General features: G+C 43.9%; 3 protein-coding genes across 5 annotated transcripts; 2 read left to right on the top strand and 1 right to left on the bottom strand.

Moving 5' to 3' along the window:
• Positions 1–10: 10 nt before the first annotated feature.
• Positions 11–2,927, bottom strand: hacd1 (3-hydroxyacyl-CoA dehydratase 1). The gene is made up of 7 exons (XM_052053868.1): positions 2,761–2,927; positions 1,663–1,780; positions 1,454–1,472; positions 1,286–1,374; positions 1,084–1,205; positions 743–921; positions 11–648 (listed from the first exon to the last, which is right to left on the bottom strand). Exons 1-7 carry the CDS (start codon positions 2,883–2,885, stop codon positions 566–568), a joined length of 735 nt encoding a protein of 244 aa, XP_051909828.1. The 5' UTR covers positions 2,886–2,927; the 3' UTR covers positions 11–565.
• On the top strand, positions 1,105–8,547 carry LOC127592853 (transmembrane protein 236-like). 3 transcript variants are annotated; one of them, XM_052053865.1, is made up of 6 exons: positions 1,105–1,226; positions 3,979–4,061; positions 4,126–4,386; positions 4,461–4,533; positions 6,724–6,847; positions 7,593–8,547. In XM_052053865.1, exons 3-6 carry the CDS (start codon positions 4,127–4,129, stop codon positions 8,288–8,290), a joined length of 1,155 nt encoding a protein of 384 aa, XP_051909825.1. In that variant the 5' UTR covers positions 1,105–1,226; positions 3,979–4,061; position 4,126; the 3' UTR covers positions 8,291–8,547. The 3 variants fall into 3 exon arrangements, with proteins under 3 accessions (XP_051909825.1, XP_051909823.1, XP_051909824.1); XM_052053863.1 differs by having other exon boundaries at positions 3,979–4,386; XM_052053864.1 differs by lacking the exon at positions 1,105–1,226 and having other exon boundaries at positions 3,184–4,061.
• Positions 8,548–10,165: 1,618 nt separating this feature from the next.
• On the top strand, positions 10,166–24,532 carry mrc1a (mannose receptor, C type 1a). The gene is made up of 29 exons (XM_052053803.1): positions 10,166–10,326; positions 11,139–11,540; positions 12,262–12,435; positions 13,591–13,746; positions 13,821–13,934; positions 14,213–14,353; positions 14,873–15,052; positions 15,128–15,285; positions 15,406–15,522; positions 15,609–15,724; positions 15,786–15,934; positions 16,418–16,617; positions 16,825–16,940; positions 17,027–17,108; positions 17,948–18,092; positions 18,213–18,251; positions 18,519–18,747; positions 19,026–19,126; positions 19,340–19,479; positions 20,045–20,150; positions 21,012–21,184; positions 21,361–21,466; positions 22,314–22,546; positions 22,637–22,802; positions 22,880–23,032; positions 23,111–23,227; positions 23,295–23,453; positions 23,956–23,988; positions 24,063–24,532. The coding sequence occupies exons 1-29, from the start codon at positions 10,266–10,268 to the stop codon at positions 24,296–24,298; spliced, it is 4,302 nt and encodes a 1,433-aa protein (XP_051909763.1). The 5' UTR covers positions 10,166–10,265; the 3' UTR covers positions 24,299–24,532.
• Positions 24,533–24,920: the final 388 nt, after the last annotated feature.

Consider the following 24,920-nt stretch of genomic DNA (forward strand, 5'->3'; position numbering starts at 1 on the left):
ACAACAGATAATTTGTTCAAATTCCAATTTTATTGAGTCGGTTTCAAGGTGATCACAAAACTCTGAATATTGTAGAGTTGATTGATTTTGGCACATGATTTCACATTTCTATAGTTTCCACCTGCACCCCGCCCATGTAAATTGCGGCCTGGTGTTCCTCGGAACAGAATGGTTGATTGAACATCAACGGGAACATGTTAGCACCTTTTTGTTTGGAGGGAATCAAAGTAGTGACACGCACAAACATCCGCATCCACACACATACTTACAGGTAAATATCTTCAGCAAATGTAGACAAAATGTTAGGTGTTTTCCCTCAAACAATTCTACACAAAAAGTGTTGTCTACATGGACATTTATTGTCTTTCAGCGTTCCTGTTTTCTTGTTAATTATCTGGGACACTATTACTATCCGAGTTATTGCTCCTCCACGTCAGCTCTCAGTGCGTCTCTTTCCGACCTTTTGTAAACAGCAATTGTGTCTCCTCTGCTTTTGTCGGGTGTGTGGCGGCGGCGGTGGCGGCTGATGATGAAAATGATGACGTGGCGACCCGGCTGGCTGCAACTAGTCGTCCTTCTCCACGATGACCTCACCGTGGAGCACCTTCCTCCTCTGCCGCAGCATGTGGAAGTAGAGCTGAGGGAACACTGAACATGACGACAAGTAATTTGTATCCATTCCAGACCAACCTGAGTTTAGTTAACAAAAACCATTGTCTGTTTCATGGTGCATGAAACTTACACGGGATGTAGGATAGCATGATGACCACCAGGCAGTAGTAGTAGTCGAAGGACACGTTGTACTTATTGGGGAGCCTCATGGAGTACATGCCTGAGCGGCGCACGAAGGGCAGCGCCGAGTAGATGGTCAGCAGCTCACCTGCCACGCCCAGCGGGTACAGGATGATGAACAGGGTATATCTGATACACACATATAAAGTGTTAACGTTTCATGGTATTAGTGTCTTCACAGCACCATATTAACTTACAGCCACTAGCACAGAAGCTAACAATAATAATAATAATAATAATAATAATAATAATAATAATAAATCCAACAGCTCAGCGCGACGGCGCCTCCACCTGGCCCATTTGATGAAGTACGGCAGGTGATGGAGCAGGTTGAAGGTGTAGTACGAATATCTGGTGATCTCAGTCAGGGTCCACACCACTAGGAAAAGGACCACGCTTTCTTCGTTCTGGATCTTCATTTAGGGCGACACAAGGTAAGGCCCTGATTTCAGTCCCGTAGGCTTTGTGTGTGTGTGTGTGTGTTTCATGTTACCTGTCTGATGCTGTTGGTGACGAACCACACCATGAAGATACGCGAGCTCACTTGCACCCCGGTAACGATTACCGACGTCCTAATCAGGCCTGTGGCAACAGCATTGATTAATGGCGGACACGCAGTATAAGGTGCAAATGTGTAGCTGAGATTTAATTTGACACATACCGATGGCACAGTGTCCTACCTGGAACATAAAAGTACATAAAAAAAAGATGAGCAAGAATTGTGTTTTCAAGGTTTTATTTTAAGGTCTTATAGGTCATTCAAGCTTTTGGGAGGTAGCATACAGTATTGAAGCATACCGTATATTTGCATACGGGTGACTAATTATTGTGCATTACTTTCTCTGATACAAATGGTCAAAGTAGGCTTACCTCGATTAAAGCAAAAGTCTGGAAAAACTTGAGGGTCCTGGCTATACTTCTGTACAGGCCCTTATGTGTACCTTTCTGCATGTAGAAGCGCATCATCGCCATGGCCAGGACCAACCACCTGACCACAAAAATAACTTACTAAAATGTATTTTTTTTAAATGAAGGGAATACGTCTTCGCTCAAAGAAGTCATGTGTTAAATCGGTGGATGGTGTAGACTGTTTCAAGTTTTTCACCACTATACGAACAATCAAAATGTTTTCTTAACTCTGCGGTTATCTCAAGGGAAATGTTCCCCCCCCAACTGAAAAAGGATTCTGATCTAATGTTGATCCTATCCATTTATTTTGCTCCACTTTGATTTGCGTCGCGATGTGCAGAAAACATTTGGATCGTTTCCGTTTTTATTGCGTTTGATCTGTAATACACAGAAATATAACGTACAGGTAATATGTGTTGCAGTTTGAATGGGAGCCTATCATTATGCAGTCAACGCTGCCCTCTGTTGGTCACAGTTGGAAATGGCACCCTATTACACCATCATACGTTTTTAATTTAAATCAATTATTTTGTATTTTGTTATCATGTTGAGTAAACATTATTTGAATGTTTCTATGTTCATATTTTTCTTTTGGGAGGGGTTTACAGTACTTTTATGTCAATAAAATGTCGAAGTACTCTTTAGTTTATGTAGTTGTCTGTACACATGCTTTAAAATTGGCATTTAAAAATACAAATCGTGACAATATTGTATTGATTAATATATATAGAATTTTTTTCCCGTATTATCCAGCCCTCGTCTCTTCCCACTGAGTGATCGATTGAAGAATCAATGCGAAAACCTGTTTTGAAAACGACCGGCATTGAAGGAGTAGAACGCATTTCCAAAACCGTAAAGTAGACGCTTGTAACGAAAGTTCCAAAAATGCAAACAAAAAGTGTCTCATTGAGCATTTGCGGCGTCGCTCCGGTGTCGCTGCCGTCTAAACTTATATCAGTCGGCAGTCCCCGCGGCCCTTCACACTTCACACCCTCGCCTCGGCCCTATTTGGACACGCTGCGACGCTTCATTCATTCCAGCGGGCCGTCACGCACGTACCCGGCCGTCATGGCGATGTTGTAGAAGGCGAGCCACGCCGTGGCCATGGTGCCTTTGCCGCGTTTCTTGTTGTTGTTTTCCTTCTCCTCCGACGCCGCGCCGCCGTCCTCCTCGCTGGACGCCATGCTGGTGCCGGAGTCGGGGGGTGGGGGGGCGGGTCGGCTGACGCTGAGCGGGGGTCTGGGAAGTAAGGTGACAGCTGGAGGGTGGGGGGGTTCCCGAGGGGGTTGGGTGGGCGTCGCGACCAGCCAAGCAAGTGTGCTGCCGCCTGCAGGGGGGAAAAGTGGAATCTCCAAAATTAAATGCCCCTAAAGCAGGGGTGTCAAACTCATTTTAGTCGTGGGCACATTTGGAGTTATGTCTTCCCTCGGAGGGGCCGTTATGACAGTGAAAACACAAAATTATCACTTAATGTACACAATAAATTAATAGATGACTAGTTTTTAAATAAGTCAAGTCAATTTTAATTGTTTGGTTATTGTTCAAGTGAGTGTAAACACGGTAACAAAATTATTGCAAAATCGCATCCTTATGACGCAGGACAATTTGACATTTCGGTACAGATTTGAGCAAGTTGACACGCATGATTTGCTTTCGCAGGCCGCATTAAAATGACAAGACGGGCCGAATGTGGCCCCCGGGCCTTGAGTTTGACACCTGTGCCCTAAAGTGATACAGTGGAGTACTGTACAGCGTTTTTTTTTTCCCCAATGAAAAACTTTTGTCCATTTCTTTTTATCAAAATTATAATTTAGCAGGTTTTTGCTCTTTGTTGTTGAGATTGATCTCTATCCCAAGTGAACCGCATTCAGTGCAGTGCATGCTGTTTACTGGTCTGAACAAGGGATGGGAGGGGGGGGAAATCATTTCTCACACACCCCACACCACAGGACAATCACTTCGGAAAGTTTTTTTCCCCCTGAGACAACTGGAATGTGCTGACGATATGATTGCAAGGGAGGGAAAATCCTCAAATCCAGCCTAATTATTATGATGCGTGGACCCTGCTTTCCATTTAGAACAGGTTTAACTTTTTTTTTAACCATATAGTGTGCTGAGCTGATCAATGTGGAGGAAAAAAAACTGTCTTAACACACCAAACACCCCAGGATCATTGCTGAGGATATTTTCGGAGATGTCAGACAATCTGTGTGTGTGTGTGTGTACCCCACTAAAGCTAATAAACACTCCTCATCCTTGTTAAGTTTTGTTTACCAGGCACCCAGTGGCGACTGCGGCGTAAGCAGTTTCAGGCCAACACTTTGTGGAACATGCTCGTGGCAGGGCAGAGCGGGACAATGGTGGGGACTGCTCCCCTCCCCTACCCACCCCCCAACCATGTCTCCCACCCCGGTGTCCTCACAGCATGGGCTCAGGCAGGACGCTGAAGTTGGTGGTGTGCGAGTTGCTCCAGTTCGCCGGCCTGTGCGTGCCGCTCATCGTGGTCATGCAGCGCTTCGCCGCCATCGTGGCCAAAGTCCAAGGAGGGGGCAGCACCGGCGGGGCCTACTGGCTCATTGTGGCCTCGTCGGTGGCCTACGTCACATCTGTCGCTCTTCTGGTGTGGGTGCCCCTCAAGTACATGGTGTTTGCCAAGAAGAGATTCCTGGTCGGGAGGAAGAAGTGGTAAGCAGCGCCAAGGTGGAAAGTCGCCCTTCTTTTTTTGTCTTCCTGTCCTCACGATGTGCGTTTCTGTCCAGGAGGCCTGTGGCCCTCGTGTTTGTGATCGTCTCCACAATGCCCTGCTTTGCATTCCTCATCGCCAGCTCTGAGGTACCAAAAAAGTCCATCCGTCCATTTCCTTTCTCAATGTTAGAATCACGGCTTAACTTAGAGGTGGGCAACTATTTTCCCGGGGGGGCCAAATGAGAAACAGAAAATATTATGGAGGCCCAGGCCAAAAGTTAGAAATAGAAAATAAAGAAGATAGCACAATGTCTTTGTATGCCAGTAATAATGTAACATTCTCCTCCACCATCACACTCAGCCGGTTCTCCTCAAGGATGTGTACTGAGCCCCCTGTTGTTCACGCTCTACACATTTGACTGCTCTCCGACTCTTATTAGTGGTCCAGTTTGCGGAAGGTTTTTAACATGATAACAATCAAACTATTCTATGTTCATTTACTCGAGACACAAGCAATTCACTCTGAGCATGGAAATTGCCAGAATCGGACTGAGTAAGAATTGCTTCCTGGTTTTTCAAAGTCTCGTAGATTTGAGTCTTTCCGACTCCAGGCGTCTACTGAATGTTTCGTACTTTGTTACCCGCTTCGTTTAATCAGATACATATCACTTTCCATAGTCATTACTCTCTCCCTCTTTCTTTGTCTTCCCCTCCCTCCCTGTACTGTGCAACTTGAAGTAACTGCGCCACCTGGTGTTGAAATACCTGTCATTACAAGTCCAAATGAAATGAATGCAATGAAACCTTAATTGTGCACCAATCTTCGGCGGGCCGAATTAAAAAGACCAAAGGGTCGGATCCGGCCCGCGGGCCGTAGTTTGCCCACCCGTGGCTTAACTGGATCCGCTGGCAGATGCGTTTGGTCAAGAGAAGCGGGCTCCACTCTTAACTGGTCGCAACCCAGAATTACAATGCAAATATGGATGAGTAGCGACTAATCTGCACCCAACGCTGGTTCATATCTACTCCCCCTTGAGTCCAGGGCAAAAGCACAACTGACAACTGTTATTATTAATAGACTTCAGCTCCTTTGATGAAAAAGCCCCCCCCCCCCTCCCTGTCCCCCCAGTGCAATTGCAACAATGGTAACATCAAATATTTAGCAGGACAGCCCAGAGCAGCACATATAGCACATAAGAATGAAATAGCTTGTACATAATGAACTCATTCAGTACCAGTCAATTCTAGACCAAGTCTGAAAAGACATTTAAAAACGTCTTTGGGAGGGAATGAGTTAATTAAGTTTCAACTTGGAGTGGCGTTGGAACAGCTTCAAGCCTCTTTGTGGAAAAATTATTCACTATTTGCCAAACTGCTGCTGATTGCAAAATGAAAAAAAAACCTACGAGAGCAATTTAGTTTTAAGGTTAACAAAGAATAAGTTGAACCCTTTTATGCACCCTGTAACCCGATAGCATGATAAGCTGTCCACTAACCGCCGTGCCCTGAAAGGGTTAAAATGATATTCCACTGTCTTGAGAATCATAGTTTGTCGTATATTTGCTGCTTAAACATTGGGCATCAATTTACTTACGGATTTTCGAGGGTCTTGATAAAATGGAGCCAAGGCCTGTTGGCGGGATAAAGGTGATGACTTGTGAGAAGAAAGTCCCTGGGGAGTCATATGTGCGGATAAGGAGGCGCTGATAAGCAGCTGGGTTCCTCTTCCTGCCCTCCTTGTCACATCATGTGTCCACCAGGCACATTTTCACTTCCTGGTTGGCCCGTGGCCCAGGGCTCACTTTGCTGCTTTGCGTGGCCCCGAATGGACCTTTTGCTCCCTTGCTTATCGGATGTAAAAAAAAAAAAACCTTTGCTGATTCCCGCTTGCTCTGCTTTGTTCTCAAGTCCTGACTCAGGCTAATGTCAAGAGCTGAATGGCACTCGGCGGGGTGATTCTCAATCGGTGTGCCCGTACCCAAGAGTGGGTCGCGGACCGGTATTAACCCTCTCATGCACCAATAATGATTACCTGTAACCTAATAACACGATAAGCTGTCGACTGTAGTGACCGCTGTCCCTGAAAGGGTTAAATGATAAACAGGGCCTACTTAGTTTATGATAGAATTAAGATATGACATTTCAAGGCCGCAGATGGTTTTCATGTGGTACAACACGGCACGCTTATTAACTGGATTGTAGTAGAAGTAATATTGTTGTTGTTTTTTTTTTGTTTTTGTGTGTGTGTGTGTGTGTGTTGCTTCCAGATGGTCAAGGTGGGCTCTCCAGAAGGAGCAGCACTGTATCTTACTTTCTTATTATGAATTTTTTTTGTAGGTTCAAATCCGCAACAATCTGCGTCACGACACGTTCGGCGAGCTACCTGTGTCACTCATCCTTTTCTCACTCATCTGCATGGACGTGGTGGAACGGATACGGCACTGCAGGCTGACAGGACAGGGTGAGCGTTGCTATTTTGAAATTTTTTTATTTTTTTTTAAAGCTTGACCATCCTAGAAGAGCTTTGGAAGTAGAGCCGCTGCTCCTCACAGATTGAGAGGGGCCAGATGAAGTGGCTTGGGTATCAGTTGATAGGTACTTTGTATTAGGATGCCAAGGCGGGACGCAGTCAGTTTTTACCAATTCACTGAGAGGAGCGCATGACACGGGAATGTCTTGGGATCCTTTCTGGAAGAGTTGGATGGAGCGGCTGGGGGGAGGGAAGTCTGACCGTCCCTGTTAAGGCTGCTGCCTTCGCAACTCGACCCTGGATAGGCTGAAGAAAATGGATCGGTTGATTGCCGTGTTGATGTGTGGAAGCAGCTGCAAAATCCCGCAACATAAAACAAAGTTGATGACATTGAAACTAACAAAAAAGTTCTTTTAACTCATTCAGTGCCAGCCAATTCTGGACCAAGTCTGAAAAGACGTTTATAAACGTCTTTGGGAGTGAATGAGTTAATCATTGTATATATTTTGCATTATTCAGTATATTAATCTGTTATCGGAATTTTATTCTGCCAAATATTGGATTTTACATCAATCTCAAAAAGTCCATTTGGTCGGGCCATTTTTAAAATTTTTATTATTTTTTTGGAAAAGGCATCGCAGACTAAATTCTGGGTCTTCTATGATGGCTCTGATATATCTTCTTGAGCATTCAGCATCCTGGCACTTTGTGACAGTGGTTCTGGTTGTTTCTTCAGATAACCCGGCGAGAGAAACCGAGATCCCTTCCTCGGTGGTGACTCACGTGGAACAAGTCACACCCATCAATCCAGCCGTTCCGGGGTCTGTAATCACGGGTTCTGGAACATCCGGTCCACGCCTGCCCGGTCAAGTTACTGGGTCCCAGGTGGTGCCAGCAGGGACGACAGGCCAGCGGGGGAGCGACAGAAGCCACATCGGCTCCGGCCTTCGAACAGAACCAAATGGCACCGTTCCGAGAATACCTGGAAGCTCCGAGCGAGGGTTCAGGGCCTCGGAATCTGGGTCCCATGTGACGCACACCCGCTCGGGCCCGCTGCGGTTCCTGTGGGCCAGCGACGCCCGCGCCGATGTGTTTGTGGACGGCTTTATGTTCTGGATGGACACGGCGGAGATGACGCGTGCCGTGTCCCACCCGCTGGTGTGCTACTCGGGCTGGGTGTGCCCCATTTACGTCTTCTGCTGCCTCTCTTGCCTACGGGTGGCCGTCACCCCCCACGACCCGTTGCTGTCCTCGCTGGGCGTCGTTCTCCAGGACCTACCCTTCCTGTTCGTGCGAGCCGGCCTGCTAGCCTTCATCGGTTTGGTCACGCCGCTGCTCTACCTGCTGAAGAATCTGCTGGTGTGCTTCGCTTTCATCTACTTCAACTTCATGACCAAGCTCAGGATCTTCAACACACAGAGGATGTACTTGTAGACTATTCAAACTTGCGGGGCGGGGGCGCGGCGGGGGACCTCACATCGGTGCACAACAACAGAACATGCGTCTGAGTCTTAGTCCGTGAAATAAGAAAAACTAAAATTGAAAAAAAATTTTTTTTTGTCAATTTTGGTAGTCATGGATTACTGATCGAACAGTGGTTAAGTAATTGTACTTCATTACTCAATACTTTTGTGACTTTTTCTTTCATCTTAGACACAACAAATATGCCGTATTTAAACATAATAATTTTTTTTTAAAAAAGCTCAACTAAAATGAAGGATTTTAGATAAATCTAAAACTAATACTAAAATATATATATTTTTAGATGGAACTAAAGAAAAAACTAAAATAATAAAAACAAACAAATCCACTCCAAAAACTCAGTCAAACGAACTGAATAAAAAACAAATAAAGAAAAGAAGAACATTTTTTCAAAGCGTTCCCAGGTGCGGGGGATTTGGGTGTTTCTGGTGATGGCGTTTCGGAGGGTGTGTGGTTCAGTGATACGCTATGCAATGAGAAAATAATTACAGGTACTCATTTTTGGAAAAAGTGGTGGTGTTAGTGTATTTTGAGGGAGACCTTTATATGTCAAATTCTTCTTCCCATTTGCAATAAATATTTCGGACCAAAAAAAAAAAGAATACTTCTCAATAGGACTTTGTTGTAATTGAATCCCTCCATTTGGAACTTGATTGCCAGCATTTCAGGGCACTTCCCCACTAGGAAGCAGGATTTCCCCCCCTTTGCTCTTTTACGCTTGATTTGTGTCATCTTTGGAAACTGCACAGATCTCCGTAGGCGGGGGTGTGGGTCAGAAGGGGTCTTTTTTTTGGGGGGGGGCATTCTTCGCAGTTTGCTATGTCAGCATTTTACTTGCGTTACTTGCCACTCTTCGAGCATGCTAAGCACAGCGGGGCCTATATTTCACCCTCTTGTTACAGTGCGGGTCAAATTAACCCGTAAAATGTGTTGATTTTGTTCCTGTTATTTTGCAATATTCACAAATTGGGGGAAATAATTGCATGATTCCAAGAGGTACATTCATATTTACTGAAGTTAGTTTTTATTATGATGCATGTTAACACCTCGGATCACATTGACCCGCGATCAATTTTGTGTTGCCAAAGAAACATACCTAACCAGCATATTTCCAAAATGAGTCAAGAATGTCAATTGAGATTGATTTTAATTCCAACACTTCTGGATAAGTGAACACTTCTTGCGGTCAAATTGACCCAAGAAATGTTTAGCGTTGATCTAATTTCCAGGTCTTTACAGAATTCAAATGAAAAGGTAAAAAGTAAATCTCGCAATAGAGTGCTTGTATGGCTGAAAATAAGCGACACGTTGACGTGAGTATTTTGGACTTTGTGTTGCAGGTCAAACTGACCCAATCTCCAGTTAACAATATATCCAATACATCTTCTAATGGTTCATTACTCATCCAGTATATGCAAGTTGGGTTAATAAGAGTTCAGATTTGTGGTTTTTGGGTCAAATTGACACGCAGAATGTTATGTGTACAATTCATCTCTGGGTATTTCCCAATATTCCCCCCAAATGGGAGTACAGCGGGTCACACTGACCCATAAACTGTTTTATGGACCGGAGAAACAAAGCAGCCTATTTATTTGCAAGTTGAGTTGAGAATGAGATTTATTTTGTTGCCGACTTTCCTGGACTATTAAATATGTACCGGGTCAAATTGACCCATGATTATGATAATTGAGCACCAAGGTGTCTTAACAGGAGTTTCACGATCAAATGCGACGATTGGGCCTTAATAATATCCGATTGTCAGTTTTTCTCACCTCTCGTAGTGCTTCCCCGCTGCCTTCCTGCCTCCCTCTCAGCCTCTCTCTCTCTGAGCGCCATGTGACAGGATGTCCAAGGAAGAGGAGTCGTGGCGGCGGCTGCCACTCAGCTCGCCACTTTGCCGCCGGACGCCCTGCCGACAACCATCATCATGTGGCCTCTCCTTGCCGCGCCGCTGCTCTGCCTCCTGAGTGCCGTGGCAGCCAATGTCGGTACGTCTTTTTTTGGCGCTCTTCAACTTTTTGCGTGCAAAACTGTGAGTTTGTGTCTTGGCCTTTCGCTGTGGTGGGAAGTCACTGAGTCCAAATACTTGAGTCTACTCAAGTATTTAATTTCTTGATGTTTTACTTGCATCTGCGGCTTTCTAGCTTTGTTTACCCATGAGTAGAAAGAAAATGACGCGAGTAAGACAGTCTTTGTACTACTGCATAGAAATGTCACATCGAATTTGAAGGCATTAGTGGAAAAAACAAAACAATCAGTCACTCTACGAGTATGCTGAATTTTTTCACAAGTGAGTCCAAAGCGCATACTAGTACAAAGACAATTCACTGCACTAGTAGGATATGGGATCCTATAAATCAGGGGTGTCAAACTCATTTTTGTCGCGGGCCACTTTGGAGTTACATCTTCCCACGGACGGCCGTTAAGACGGTGAAAGCGAAAAAATGTTTCATCGTCACATTGTAGAGAAAAAAAAAGATGGCTCACTAGTGTTGAAATCAGTTCCGTATTTGTTCAATTATTACTCAAGTGAGTATAAGTGTGGGAACAAAATGATTGCAAAATGTCACCGGTATTTATTACGCATGACAATTTGAGATTTCAATATAGATTTAAGCAAGGATCATGGAAGTTGACACTGAGGCTTTGCTTTCACGGGCCACGTAAAATGAAGTGGCGGGCCAGATCTGGCCCCCGGGCCTTGACTTTGACACGTGCAATAAATGCTCAAACGGCTTTCTTTGCACCGCGTTTGAGCTTCGCACGTGGAAAAGCCGTGACTTTGCGTTCTGTGCTATAGACAGCAGCTCCTTCCTGATCTTCAACCAGGATCACAACAAGTGCGTGAAGGTCCTCCACGCCTCCTCCGTCACGCTGTCCAGTTGCGAACCCCGCGCCAAGGACCAACAGTTCCGCTGGGCCTCGGCGGACCGCCTGCTCAGCCTGTCACTCAACCTGTGCCTGGGCGCCGTGGCTCTCAAAGACTGGGTCAAGGTCCTGCTGTTCGAGTGCGACGAGGCCAGTGAGCTACAGCACTGGCAGTGCAAAAACGAGACCCTGTTCGGACTGCGGGACCGTGACCTGCACTTCAACTGGGGGAACTTCAATGAGAAGAACGTGATGATCTACAAGGGTTCGGGATTGTGGAGCCGATGGAAGATCTACGGGACGCATCAGGATCTGTGCGCGAAGGGCTATCAAGGTACGTGGGCGGGTGCGCTGGAGTCCAACTCAGATGTCATCAATCACAGGACAACTACAGACAAACAGAATAGACAATTTAGAGCGGGCAGAACCTTGAAATGTTTGGATTTGCCTGACTGACCTGGAAACAAAATCAAAATGTACATTTTCACAACATGGATTGATGGATAAGACCCCGAAGTGGTGCTCAAGCACCAGGCACTTTGCAATATTTTGTCAACATGGGAGGCCCAAAAAGATGATGTTGGCATTTGCTGTCGTTGTCTAGAAGTCCCCAAAAATATTTTTTTATCTTGATCTCTCATTTTTTGCAAATCACAAAAACCTGATATCTTAGTAGAGGTGTGTTTTTATATCCACTACAACTTCCCTTCTGCACTTTTCATAATTGTTATTGTTTGTGTTAACAGAACTCTGTTTTTATTTTTGTTCGTTTTTTGTTTTTGCAATAATGCTGCTAATGGATGCCCTTTATGGGCCAAAATTGTGTGCATATGCCTCAAACCGGTGTATGTACATTGTTAACATATGACTTCCTGTTTTGTGCTCTTATTCTGAAAGACAAAGCAAAACACTTTCAGATCTGAATCGAACACAATTGTTGCAGAAACACATGCTGGCAGACAGTCATCTATTCTTTATCCTCTGAAAAGAATGTCGAATGTTATTGCTGTATTGTAGTTTAATATGAAGCACTGCTCTATGCGTTGCCCCAACAGAGATTTTCACCATCGGGGGCAACTCCTTCGGCGCCCCGTGTCTGTTCCCGTTCAAATTCGGTGAGCAGTGGTACTCTGAGTGCACCAAGGCAGGCCGGGCCGACGGGCAGCTGTGGTGCGCCACCAAGGCCAACTACAACAGCGAGAAGAAGTGGGGCTTCTGTCCCACCAGAAGTAAGGGCGCCAAAAAAAAAAAAAAAAATACAGTATGACAAGAATTCCTGGCGTTCAAACACGACTGTTTTTGTGCCGTTTTCTGCCCTTGAAAGAGGTCAGTGCAAACAATTGAGGTTTATGACCCCCTTGACAAAACGACAGCCCTGTCCTGACTTGTCAACAGTCTTTGTTTTCCTCTTCCCATAATCCTCTCATCCCCTCAGCAACGTCTGCAAAATAACTGCAAATCAGCTCGTGTGCATTTTTACCATTCGATTATGTTGCGGGTCAAACTGACCCTTTGTCCCATTAAAAACAAGTGAAATAATTCATGAGGAAAACATCTGCTTGTTAATGAGTGCCAACAACATTTGGAGTAGTTAAGTTAACCAGTTTTTTCCCTCTGGTGTCTGGATGATTACACACACACACGTTAGGTCAAATTGACCCGGGCAAATCACCGCCCAGTGAGGCATCTCGCACAATTACAAGCACGCAAACAAAATAACCTACAACAGTGCGGACGTTTTATTTTATTATTTCATTTTAAAATAACTTTTTGGATGTATTCTCAGTCAAGGAAGATGGTGATTGGGTGGGGTGGCACTCTAGCGCCCTCTATTGACCATCCGCCAATGTCATTGCTGTTGCTGAGGTGCGAAAAAAAAACAATCAGTGAAGGATTTATTTAACCCTTTCATGCACAAATAATGATAACCTACATCAGATTTTTTTCTCAAGTGTTTTTCTCAACTGTGACATTAAGTTTATTTAATATAAGCAAAAACATTTGACTAGCTGTCCACTCTAGTCACCAACCGCAGTAAGAATTTGAAGCTAAACCGGAAAGTCCAACAGACTGTTTTCCCACCTCGGAGGAAAAATAGCTTATTTCAATATTAGCACCATAAAAGTTGTTGATCAACATGTTGTACATTTTTTTAAATGGGCAACTTCTAGTCAATGTTGAATAGTTGAGTTCATGGGCACAATTTTTTTTTTCTCCATTGTGATTTCCACATTTTTACCTTCTTAACCTTTCATAAAAGTATGAAAATGTGAAAACAACAAAAAAGTGAAAACATCTGGCCCTAACATTCTCAATTTTAATGTAATTTTATTTTATTACGTACCGGTATTTATTTATTTTTGTGGTTTCGATTTGAACCGCAGCATCGTCTGGCTGGGACACGGACCCGGTGACGGGAGTCCAGTACCAGCGCAACGCCCAGGCCGTGCTGAATTGGCACCAGGCCCGCAAGAGCTGCCAGCAACAGGGCGCGGATCTCCTCAGCATTGTGGAACTCCACGAGCAGTCCTACATTTCAGGTGCCACGCAAACGGACGACAAACTCCTCACGTGAGCCGGGACGCACACTGACAGGCTTGTTGACTCCGCATAGGACTGACCAGCATGTTGGGAACCGCCTTGTGGATCGGACTCAACAGTTTGGACTTTGAGGGCGGATGGCAGTGGAGCAACGGGAACCCCTTCCGATATTTAAACTGGGCACCGGGTCAGTCAATAACATGTTCTAATTTTCATTCAGGAAGTAGAGGACATCTTTATATTGCGGGTCAAATTGACCCATTTGGAAGTTGAAACCCCTCTTTTACATAGCGGGATATGTTTTCCGTCAAATTTAGGCCACATAACGGGAAGTTTGAGCCACATGAAATGTTAACCCTCCAATTATGTTGCATGTAAAAGTTGTTGTGTCATCTCAACGTTAACATTTATCCTGAATAATTGGACAAATCTGTAAGCAGTCTTCCGGTCGGCGTTTCTCAACAGGTCACCCCTCATCCGATCCTGGAATGAACTGCGCCACCTTGAATGCCGGCAAGGCCTCCAAATGGGAGACCAGTACCTGCTCCAAGAAGCTGGGATACATTTGCCGTAAAGGGAACTCAACCAGTCTTCCTCCACCGCCCAGTAAGACATTAAGACAATATCATCCTGCTAATGCGTAGAATCCCCGTCTGAAAACGCGCAGGAAGTCCGCCATTTTGGTTGGAAAAAAATTTGGGGGGAGATTTTCCAGGCTTTTGGCAGCACCCCTATGGGCTTTCTCCAAAAATCATCCCTCCAAATTTATACTGAGCAGCAAGAAATTTGGTTGACATATCTATCAGGAATAGACCAGACCACAAAAAAAAAGACATGGGAAGTGTGCCGTTTTGGTTCAAAGGAAACATTTTTGGGGTTCCCAAGCCTTGGAAGCACCTGACTGCACTTTAGGGCAAATTCAGTCCTCCCCAAGCCGCATGAAATTTGTTCATCGCGTCTATCATCACCAGACCCACAAAAACTCTCGGCAACCAATGCTTGAACAGATTAAACAAGTACTACAGAGTTTTACTTGGAAGCAGTCATTTCATTTGTGCCGAAACTGGACTGTTTGCCAAATTAACGGCAGAACTGTCTAAAAAAAATCTAATCCTTTGGATGCAGTTAAGCAGCCCGGCTTCTGCCCCAACCACTGGGTCGCTTACGGCGGCAACTGTTACTTCATCGAGAGGAGCAAAAAAATGTGGAAGGACGCTTTGACCGCCTGTCGCAGGGATGACGCCGATCTGGCCAGCATTCACAACATCGAAGAGCAGAGCTTCATCATCGCCCAGTCCGGATACCGTAAGACATGTTGAAGCGACGTCATCTTAAATAAATCCAAAAAATCTTCGAAAACAGCAACGTCATGATTTTCAGTGGCGGCGGATGTCCTGTGGATCGGCTTGAATGACCAGAGGACCCAAATGTTGTTCGAGTGGTCCGACCGCTCGCAGGTCACCTTCACCCAGTGGATGATGGACGAGCCCACCCACGCCGGGAACCTGAAGGAGGATTGCGTGCTCATCCAGGGAGAGGTGGGCCTTTGTTTTGAATCAACCGAACTTGCTCGTTTTGGGAGTGTGGGAGCAAGCATGCAAACGGGACCACTCGCTTACCGTGGCCAAAACAATTCGGATGGTCGCTTCTCTTTTCAGGGCGGCAAGTGGGCCGATAAAATGTGTGAGAAGCCATACGGGTACATTTGTAAGAAGAAAGCCTCTTCCAGAGCGGCCGAAGGAACCCACCTTGCAGGCAACCCGGGATGCAAACTCGTGAGGGAGCCTGCCAAAATCGCCTCTTTAAAAATTTTTTTTTTTTTTTTTGCAACACAACTCACGACGTTGTTGTTGATTTCTAGGGCTCGCTCAGGTACGGCTCATATTGTTACACCATTGGCGCTGAGAAGAAAACGTTTGACGAGGCCAAACAGGCGTGCTCGCAGGATGGAGGACACCTCTTAGATGTGACCAACAGGTATGAATGTGCACCTCTCCCTCACATCGTCCTTTGCTGACTTTACTTCTTCGTCCCAAAGGTACGAAAATGCCTTCCTGACTAGTCTGGTGGGCCTGAGGCCGGAGAAGTACTTCTGGATGGGACTCTTCAAAAAAGAAGACACGCACACGTTCATTTGGACCAGCCAAAGGAAAGTCTCCTTCACTCATTTCAACGTGGGCATGCCAGGTACAGGACTCCGATTGGACTTTGATATTTTTTTGTCAATCAACCTAAACTACATACATATTCTGTATTTTCCGCACTATAAAACCCTTCGCAATATAACCTGCACCGTCAATGAACGGCCTTTTAAAACAGTTTTCATAGATAGGGTGCACCATATTATAAGGCGCATTGAATAGAAGCAAAAATCGTGGCTGCAGTTGCGTTATACATCCACTAGATGGAGCCACGCTAAATGGAATACAATACAATACGGCTTTATTTATACAGAGGCTTCACAACCGTTGCAGCTGTAACAAAATGCTTTATAGAACATTTTAAATAGTACGTCCAAAATATCAGAATATAGATTCATATATAAGGTGCATTGGATTATGAGGCACAATTGGCTTTTGAGAAAATTGAATGCTTTTAGGTGTGCTTTATAGTGCAGAAAATATGTATTTAACTGGTACATGTGTGTTCCTGTGTGTTCCGCACCGCCAGATCGCCAAGTGGGCTGCGTTGCCCTGGCAACGGGCACATCGGCTGGCCTATGGGATGTGATCAGCTGTGGCAGCAAGGAGAAGTACATCTGCAAGAAAACTGCCGTGGGCGCTCAAGCGACCACCGTGCCGCCCACCACGCCCGCCCTCAGCTGCGCATCCGGCTGGACGCCCGTGGCCGATAGGAACGTTTGCTACAAGGTGAGAGCGTGTACGACATCAACTTGCATTTTTTTTTTCTCAATCAAGTACAAGCTCATCTCGCAAAAGAAAAAGCCGACGACTAAAAACTAACAAACCTGTTCTGTAAACTAATTTCTAACTGAATTCTAAAAGAACAAAAGTCAAAAGGAAATCAGAAACTTAATATCATGAAAAATCCCAAACGATCTTAACCCTGGTTGACAGTTGTACAAAAAGACGAATGACCTGAAGAAGACTTGGCTTGAAGCAAAGAAGTTCTGCATGCACATCGGCGGGGACCTGATGAGCATACATGGAGCTCAGGACCTCAACAATGCGCAGTACGTACACACACACACACACACACAAACACACACGCACACGCGTGGTGCACTTGTGTGTGTTGAGGAGTTGTACTTCTGTTAAGGTTTCATTCGTCAGACGCAGCCTGGATTGGATTGAGCCTACTTGGACCCAATGAAGGTTTTGTCTGGAGTGACGGATCACCCGTGGGTACCGCCGGACTTTTTTCATTTTATTTTTTGGTAACGCTACTTTTTGTACCAGAAATTGTTCAGGGCACACTGCCCAACCCCAAAAAAAGTCACTAAAAATCAAAATCAAAATCTATATATCTCTTTAAAAAATAAAAAATAAAATCTTCGGGTTAACAGTTGAATAAGCGGTAATGTTCCCAGGAATAAAACTGCTTCATTTAAAAGTGCTTCATTTTTGGCGTGCAGTTGGAAACCTTCACGAAAAATGTCATAAATCTTCCAGAAAAAAAGTATGTATTCATAGAAATACATACTACAAAATCCAGAATAGGAGAAAAATTAATTTTGATATTTGATATTTTTTGGGGTAAAAAGTCATAAAAAAAAAATAAAAATATGACAGCTGGATAAACTGTTTGGAAAAAAAGAAACCCTTGTCTTACCTTTTTTCCCCCTTTTTTTACAGTTTCCATTAAAAAAAAAATAATTTTAAGAGGAAAAAAAAGTCATATATTCTCCTGAAAAAAATCCTCATGAGAATAAAATTGCATTTTTGCAAAAGTCGGAATCTTATTCAAATGAAATGCACATCTTAATCATATAATTTTGACAAACATAATTTTGAGAATTATTTTTACATTTTAAAGAAAAAAAATTCATTTTAGAACAACAACAAAAAAAGTAGACATTTTTCTTGAATATTTCTCTTTATTCTCCAAGCATACAACTTGAGTCTCGGAATTTCTTTTTACCATGGCCCTAATACTTTTTTTCTCTTGTGTCTTATGTCATAAATTATCATTACTATTATTCATACTAATGCTTATTATTAACAAAACCGTGTGCTGTAGTACGCCTTCGAGAACTGGGGCTTCGGGGAGCCCAACAACTACAATGACGCAGAACACTGTACAGAAGTCCAAATCTACTACGGACGACACTGGAATGACCGACACTGCGAGTCCTACAACGATTGGCTCTGCCAGATAGACAAAGGTAACGCGCACACACACACACACACACACACACATACACAAATAGAATTCTTATAGCACCAGCCGTCATCCCCATAAATAGCGAAAGGTTGCCCTTTTTAATGCGCTGTTATATTTGCAGGAGTGACTCCCAAACCCGAGCCTGTCATCAGCATGCCAAGTAAGACAAAAATGGATATTTGAGAGGAAAATACTTATCGTAAAGTTGGCATCTCTTCACCCAAAATCTGACATAAATTGAGAAAAAAAAGTCATCATCTTCCCAGTGTTAAGATGCAGCGTTTTTTTTTTTTTTATTTAAGATGCAGAAAATGATCATGCCAACTACAATCAGAGTTTGAATGTAAACCAACAACTGCAGTTTTTGTGACTTTCCAAAGCCGTTAAAATAAAAATGTGCCCCTGCGGATTCTCCCCCGTTGTGCAGCATTCAACACCACAGAGGACGGCTGGCTGCTCTACAACGACTCGCATTACTTCATCAACATGGACGAGCAGCCCATGGAGGCCGCGCGGGCCTTCTGCAAAAAGAACTTTGCCGATCTGGCCGTCATCACGGGGGAGAGCGAGAGAATGTTCCTCTGGAAACAGATCGTGAAAGGCCCTCATGATCAATACTACATAGGCCTCACTGTCAATCTAGACCAGTCCTTTAGGTAATTCCAAACGTATTTTTCCATCAAAAAGATTGAAAATTGTGGAGATAAAAAGTTATATTTTGAAGACAAGCATTGGTAAGATGACAAGAAAAGGAAATCTAGAAGATAACTTTTTTTTTCAAGGTAAGAAAATTGGAGAATTTTTTTTTAGTTTAAAATTTTGAGAAAAATCAATATTATGAGAAAACCATGCTTATTTATTTATAATTTTTTTTGGGGGGGGGTTTACCCTAAAAATGTATAATTTCGGGACATTTTCCTCATTGTTCTTCCAGCTGGTTGGATGAAACCCCGGTGACCTACACGGCTTGGGAACAAAACGAGCCCAACTTTGCCAACAATGATGAAAACTGCGTGACCATATACAAGAGCATGGGTAAGCTCAGCGCACTGTTCGCTCAGAAAAATGCTTCGTAAAACATATCAGTTTGCACCCGCACCTAAAGTATGATTTAAAAAGATTTGAAACTCATTTTAGTCTGCAATGGTTATTTTAATCCCCAAAAAAACAAGAAGGAATAAAGAGGATAAAATAGAAAAGAAAAAAGTTTTATGCCAAACTCTTTTGGTGTGCGCGTGTCTACCGAAGGCTTCTGGAACGACATCAACTGTGGCATGGAGCTGCCATCCATCTGCAAAAGAAGCAGCGCGTTTGTCAACGCCACCGTGATGCCCACCGCCGAGCCCAGGGGAGGCTGCGCGCCGGAGTGGCTGGCATTCCAAGGCAAGGTATGCGGGAGGAGGAGGAATTCAGAGAAAAGTCAACTTTATTTCTAGAACCAAAACGGTAGCTGGAACAAAGTGCATTCATTCAAAACAATTAACAGGCAATTTTGATATCATTTCTTCACTAAATTCAAAATGTATTTTTTTTCCATGCCACATGGTTTTCTACGTCTCTTATGCTGGAATAGAAAAGTCCTAGTTTCGAAACAATTATTACTGTTTCAAGGTGAACGGTTCCAAATAACTGAAATACTCATATCAGTAAAAAATATTTTCAAAATGGAAATTAAGGATGCCATATTTTGACTGTTATCGATCAATTCATATGAACCTTTTGAAAGCGTTTAGCATGCTAGAGGTGCAGATTAAAGTCCCCACCGAAGCAGCAAGAGGATTCCGGGATTTTTTTTAATTTTTTTTTTTTTTTTGAGCCAACATCAGCCACCTTATGTTGGATCAAAGCACCACGCAGTTGGAGCATTCTGGACAAACAGGCGCCTCTCAAATGAGAAAATCTCTCACTGGTGATTAATTTCTTTGGTTATCTTGACTTATCTGGTTTGCACAGTGCTTCAAGTTTGTGGGCGCCGACAAAAAAACGTGGCTGAATGCAAGGGATTACTGCAAAAACCAGGGTGGGAATCTGGTGTCTATCGTCAGCGAGCAGGAGCAAGGTACGTCGGGTCTTCGAATTGATCGCATTGGACTGCTAAGCCTTAGGTAAGCGAGTGTAGCAGGCTCAGATGAGAGGTGAAATATGATCGACTGAGAATTTGTGAAACGTTCTACTGATAAAGTGTGACATGATGCCACCAAAGCCTTGTCTTAATAGGAAAGCACAGTCCATCCATTTTCCGATCCGCTTATCCTCACCAAGGTTGCTGTAGCCTATCCCAGCTGCCTTCTGGCAGTAGGCGGGGGACACCCTGAACCGGTTACCAGCCAATCACAGGGCACACAGAAACAAACAACCATACGCACTCACAGTCACACCTAGGGACAATTTGGAGTGTTCAATCAGCATGCACGTTTTTGTGGGATGTGGGAGGAAACCGGAGTACCTGGGAGAAAACCCACACAGGCACGGATGGAGGAGACGCGCGCTAACCACTGGACCACCAGGCCGCCGAAAGTACAGTACTCCCTCGTTTATCGCGAGGGGTTACGTTCCAAAAAGAACCCGTGATCAGCGGAATCCACAAAGTAGTTGTCTTTATTTATTTATTATTTTAAAACCAATGATCACATGTAAAATACAATACTGTATTGAAGGAAACCAAAGATTAAACCTTTTTCAGAATGCAGAACGCAATGCGCTGTTAAAAAAACAAAACATATCCACGAAATGGCAAAGCCGTGAAAGATAAACTGTGTTATAGCGAGGGATTACTGTCGTACAGTAATTGGTGTCAAGTGTTTAATGCGTGTTTAATGTATACCAAGCACAGGTTGAAATAAGACAACTGTCCAAAAAAATGCATCTACACTCTCAAAAATTGCGTTTAATCATAAATCCCCACATTTTCTTCCTTCAGCTTTCCTGACCACTCAGATATTGACGTACAAGGAGGACCTGTGGCTCGGCATGAACGACGTCAACTGGGAAATGCACTTCGTGTGGACGGACGGTCGAGGCGTGTCGTACACCAACTGGGCCAAAGGACATCCGACATCCACGCCGGAGGGACGCTACTCCTTCTTGAACGAGGTCTTATGTCTTCATATTAACTGGATACAAGTGTATTTCCACCATTAAATACGCATTAAGATTTGCAATTCTGTGACTAGCAATGCTAACCATTAGCATGTCAATGCTGCTTCTCACGACGTGTTAGCATTCAATTAGCATCTTAAGACGCCGTGGTACTTTTTCTTTCCCGGCAGGTTTTCGACTGTGTGATGATGGTGGGCAGCGTTCCGAAAAAAATGGGACTTTGGCAGGTGGACGATTGTGGCGAAAAACGCGGCTTCATTTGTAAAAGGAACCTCGGTTAGTAATGCCACCAAAGAATTAGCATCGTCATTTTTTATATAAAGTATTCCGTTTGGGTGGTTTAGCCGTACTGCGTGTAATATTGCAGCTTCGAGAAAAAAATTGGGGGTTCGTTTTGGCATCAAGCTTCTTTTTTCGTTTTGTATTTTCTTTAAATATATATTTTGTGATTTGTGAGGCTGTAAATCTACAACAAGTCAAATGGACTAGATGTATTTCTAAAAATAATTTGGTATTAAACTTTTTCTTATGCTGGATTTATTTAACTCCCCCCTCCAAATGCCTTGAAAATAATGTGTATTCTGTATATCGTTTGAATGATGATCATAATTTAAAATAAAATAAAAATGTGTGGCCCTTTTTGAAAAACTAGAAAAATATAATATTTGGTAAGGGAATGACTTCGTGTAAATATTCAACAGGTCACAATCCTTTTGTAATCATTTAAATGTTTCATTTAATTTATGCTGCCGGCCTTAGTTCTTACCTTTTTAAAAAAGCTTCTGCAAAAATAGACTATCACGGTTATTTTCATGTATTTTTGTAATGTTTTAAGTGTACAGTTTGCTGCACTGAAATCTAGAATTTCTCTTTAAAAAATATTCCTTTTTAAAAAAAAAGAAATGAGATTCACACAAAAAAACAAGCTTTTAAAATAAAAATAAATGCATCTAAAAAATGTGTGACTTTTTATTTTCTTAATATAATATTCATTAAAAAAATAATTGATCATCATCGCCTTCTCCAATTATTTCCATGGTTTGAACTTGTGTTGATGGTTTAAGCTATTACAGTTGCAATCGGGGTCAGCAATCAAACCGACTAACGTGATTCGTCTCCAAAGATACCCAGATCGAGCCCGCGGCCACCACTGTGTCGTCCAAGGCCTTCTACAAGCTGGGCAACGATTCGTACAAGCTTCTAACGCAGAAGATGCGCTGGGACGAGGCCCGCAGGCAGTGCCAGGCGGATGACTCCGAGCTGGCCAGCATACTCGATCCCGTGGCGCAAGCCTACGTCGTGCTGCAGATTTCCAAGTTCAAGGAACCTGTATGGATCGGTCTCAACAGCAATGTGGTAAAGGAGACGCGGGAGCAGCAGAGCAACATATCGAAAATGTCTCAATAGAAAGTTCTTGAGCTTGAAATTATGATTTCCCCCGAACAGACGGGAGGTCGCTACAAGTGGGTGGACAAGTGGTTCCTGTCGTACACCAAATGGGGCAGAGACGAGCCTAAGAGTAACTATGGCTGTGTGTACATGGACGTTGACAAAAGCTGGAAGACGGCCGCGTGCAGCAACACCTACTACTCGCTTTGCAAGAGCTCACCAGGTCCGGGGAAAAAAAATCTCGGCTCGGACTTCGCCGCCATCTTAATGTCTCTGCAAGGACTTGCTTTTTTTTCGTAGATTTGGCACCCACAGAGCCTCCTCAGCTGGCCGGAAGTTGTCCGGAAACGAACAATAAGGCAAACTGGATCCCCTTCCGGGGTCATTGTTATGCCTTCTTGAGCTCGCTTGTGGACAACTGGGCCCACGCCTCCGTGGAATGTCTGAAAATGGGTATGCCGGAATGACTTTTGCCACCGTTTCAGAGGGACGTGGTATATAAAACGTGCACCCTATTTGGCTTTTCCACAGGGGCATCTCTGGCAAGCATCGAGGACCCCCAGGAGAGTCTTTTTATCCAACAAAACCTGGAACTCCTGCAGGACAGCTCCAAGAGCTTCTGGGTCGGCTTGTACAAAGCACACGACGGTAAGAATTGCGCTCGTCCGCACGGCCACTCTGGATGGGGCTAAGTCTGAGAGCTTCATTGTCAAAGGTCGGTGGTTGTGGATTGACAACAGCGCAGTGGACTACACCAACTGGAAGGCGGACATGCCGGGATCCGAGTCGTGCGTGGTCGTCCATTCCGACACCGGGAAATGGAAAACCACCACCTGCAGCAGATATCGCTCATACATCTGCAAAACAAATAAAGGTAGAGTCACTTTTCCCTCGGTTGTGACTTCACTTACTTCTTTCATCTTAACATAATTCACCCCCCCAGTAATCCTCAATCAATACAGGAGTGCACCAGGGCTTTCTCCGGGGGCCTCTTCTCTTCCTCCTCACATACACTTACCCCATGCCTATTTGCAGTTCACTATTCACAATTTCACATATTTGTCTTTTTTTTTTCTCTCCGTGAACTGTGTTTTTTTTTTTTTTGGGTGGGGGATAGTTAACACTGGTAGAAGTCACAAGATTGCACCAAAGTCCTGCCTATTAAGAGCGTATTAATTGGTGTCAAGGAATTATGTTGAGGGAATACATCTAGACTCTTCTAAGGTCTTTGGTGGATGAGAAAAGTTTAGCCCGGGTTGTTAGGAGAAGTTACGGAGAGTCTTTGTCACAAGAATACTGTGTGTATTTGCTCTTATTAAAAAAAAAAAAAAAAAAAAAGAGCGGCATCTTACTAACACCAAGCCATTTTTTTCCAGTTATCACACTGACAGAAGAGCCTCCATCTGTTGGTGAGTATTGAAAAACATACCGTCCCTAACGTTCAACGTGATTCAAGATTCACATTCTACATTTCGTGAAATAGCTCATATCATGGAAAAGGTGTCCAATGGCTCCGCTGGCATTAGCGTGGCTGTGGTGCTGGTGGTCCTGGCCCTGGCGGGACTGGTCGCTTTCCTGCTCTTCCGGAAAAAGATGCCTGTTCCCGCCCCTTCGGGGGAGTCCACCTTCATCAACAAGTTGTACTTCAATAATCCCATCCGAACTCTGGTGGATACCAAGAGCCTGGTGGGCAACATTGAGCAGAATGAACAAGCGTAGTCGCACACCATTAGCTTAATGCTAATGACAAACTCGATTTTTTAATTTTATTTTTAATTCTAATAATCTATGTGAGTACTGGAACTACACTACGTGACACTCCAAAAGATGTGATTCCCCCCCCCCAAAAAAGTGTACATAGGATTTATTTTTTTTTACTTTGAAGAATCGTGTCTTCTTGTTCTAACAACAGCGCTTCAAGAGTAAAGATAATCTGAAGATGCTTTTGTAAAATTAATTGACCAGATTTTTTTTTTTTTGTCTTTTGTTTTTTCTCCGCTGGCTGACATTGTAAATAGATCCAATAAAAGAATTTAGATTGAAAATTAAAACTGTCATTCTCTCACTCCAACGCGGCCCACACAACAGGATCATCTTTTCGATATAAACGCTGTCTTTGATCCAAAATAGTGAAGATGCTCGAATCTGCCCGATTTAAAAATAAATAAATGTTTGTGCCCCTTTTAACACATATTCCACCAGGTTATTAAAACAAAACGGCTAAATATTTCTCCTGTGGGCGTCTCTGCCGTTCAGTCACCTCCAAATTGCCCACAGGGAAACTCTCTCCATGGCAACTAATCCTCAAGAGCTTACCTCCAATAATTACCCTTTTTTTTCC

The sequence above is a fragment of the Hippocampus zosterae genome, chromosome 20 (assembly GCF_025434085.1).
Source record: "Hippocampus zosterae strain Florida chromosome 20, ASM2543408v3, whole genome shotgun sequence".
Classification (NCBI taxonomy): Eukaryota; Metazoa; Chordata; class Actinopteri; order Syngnathiformes; family Syngnathidae; genus Hippocampus; species Hippocampus zosterae.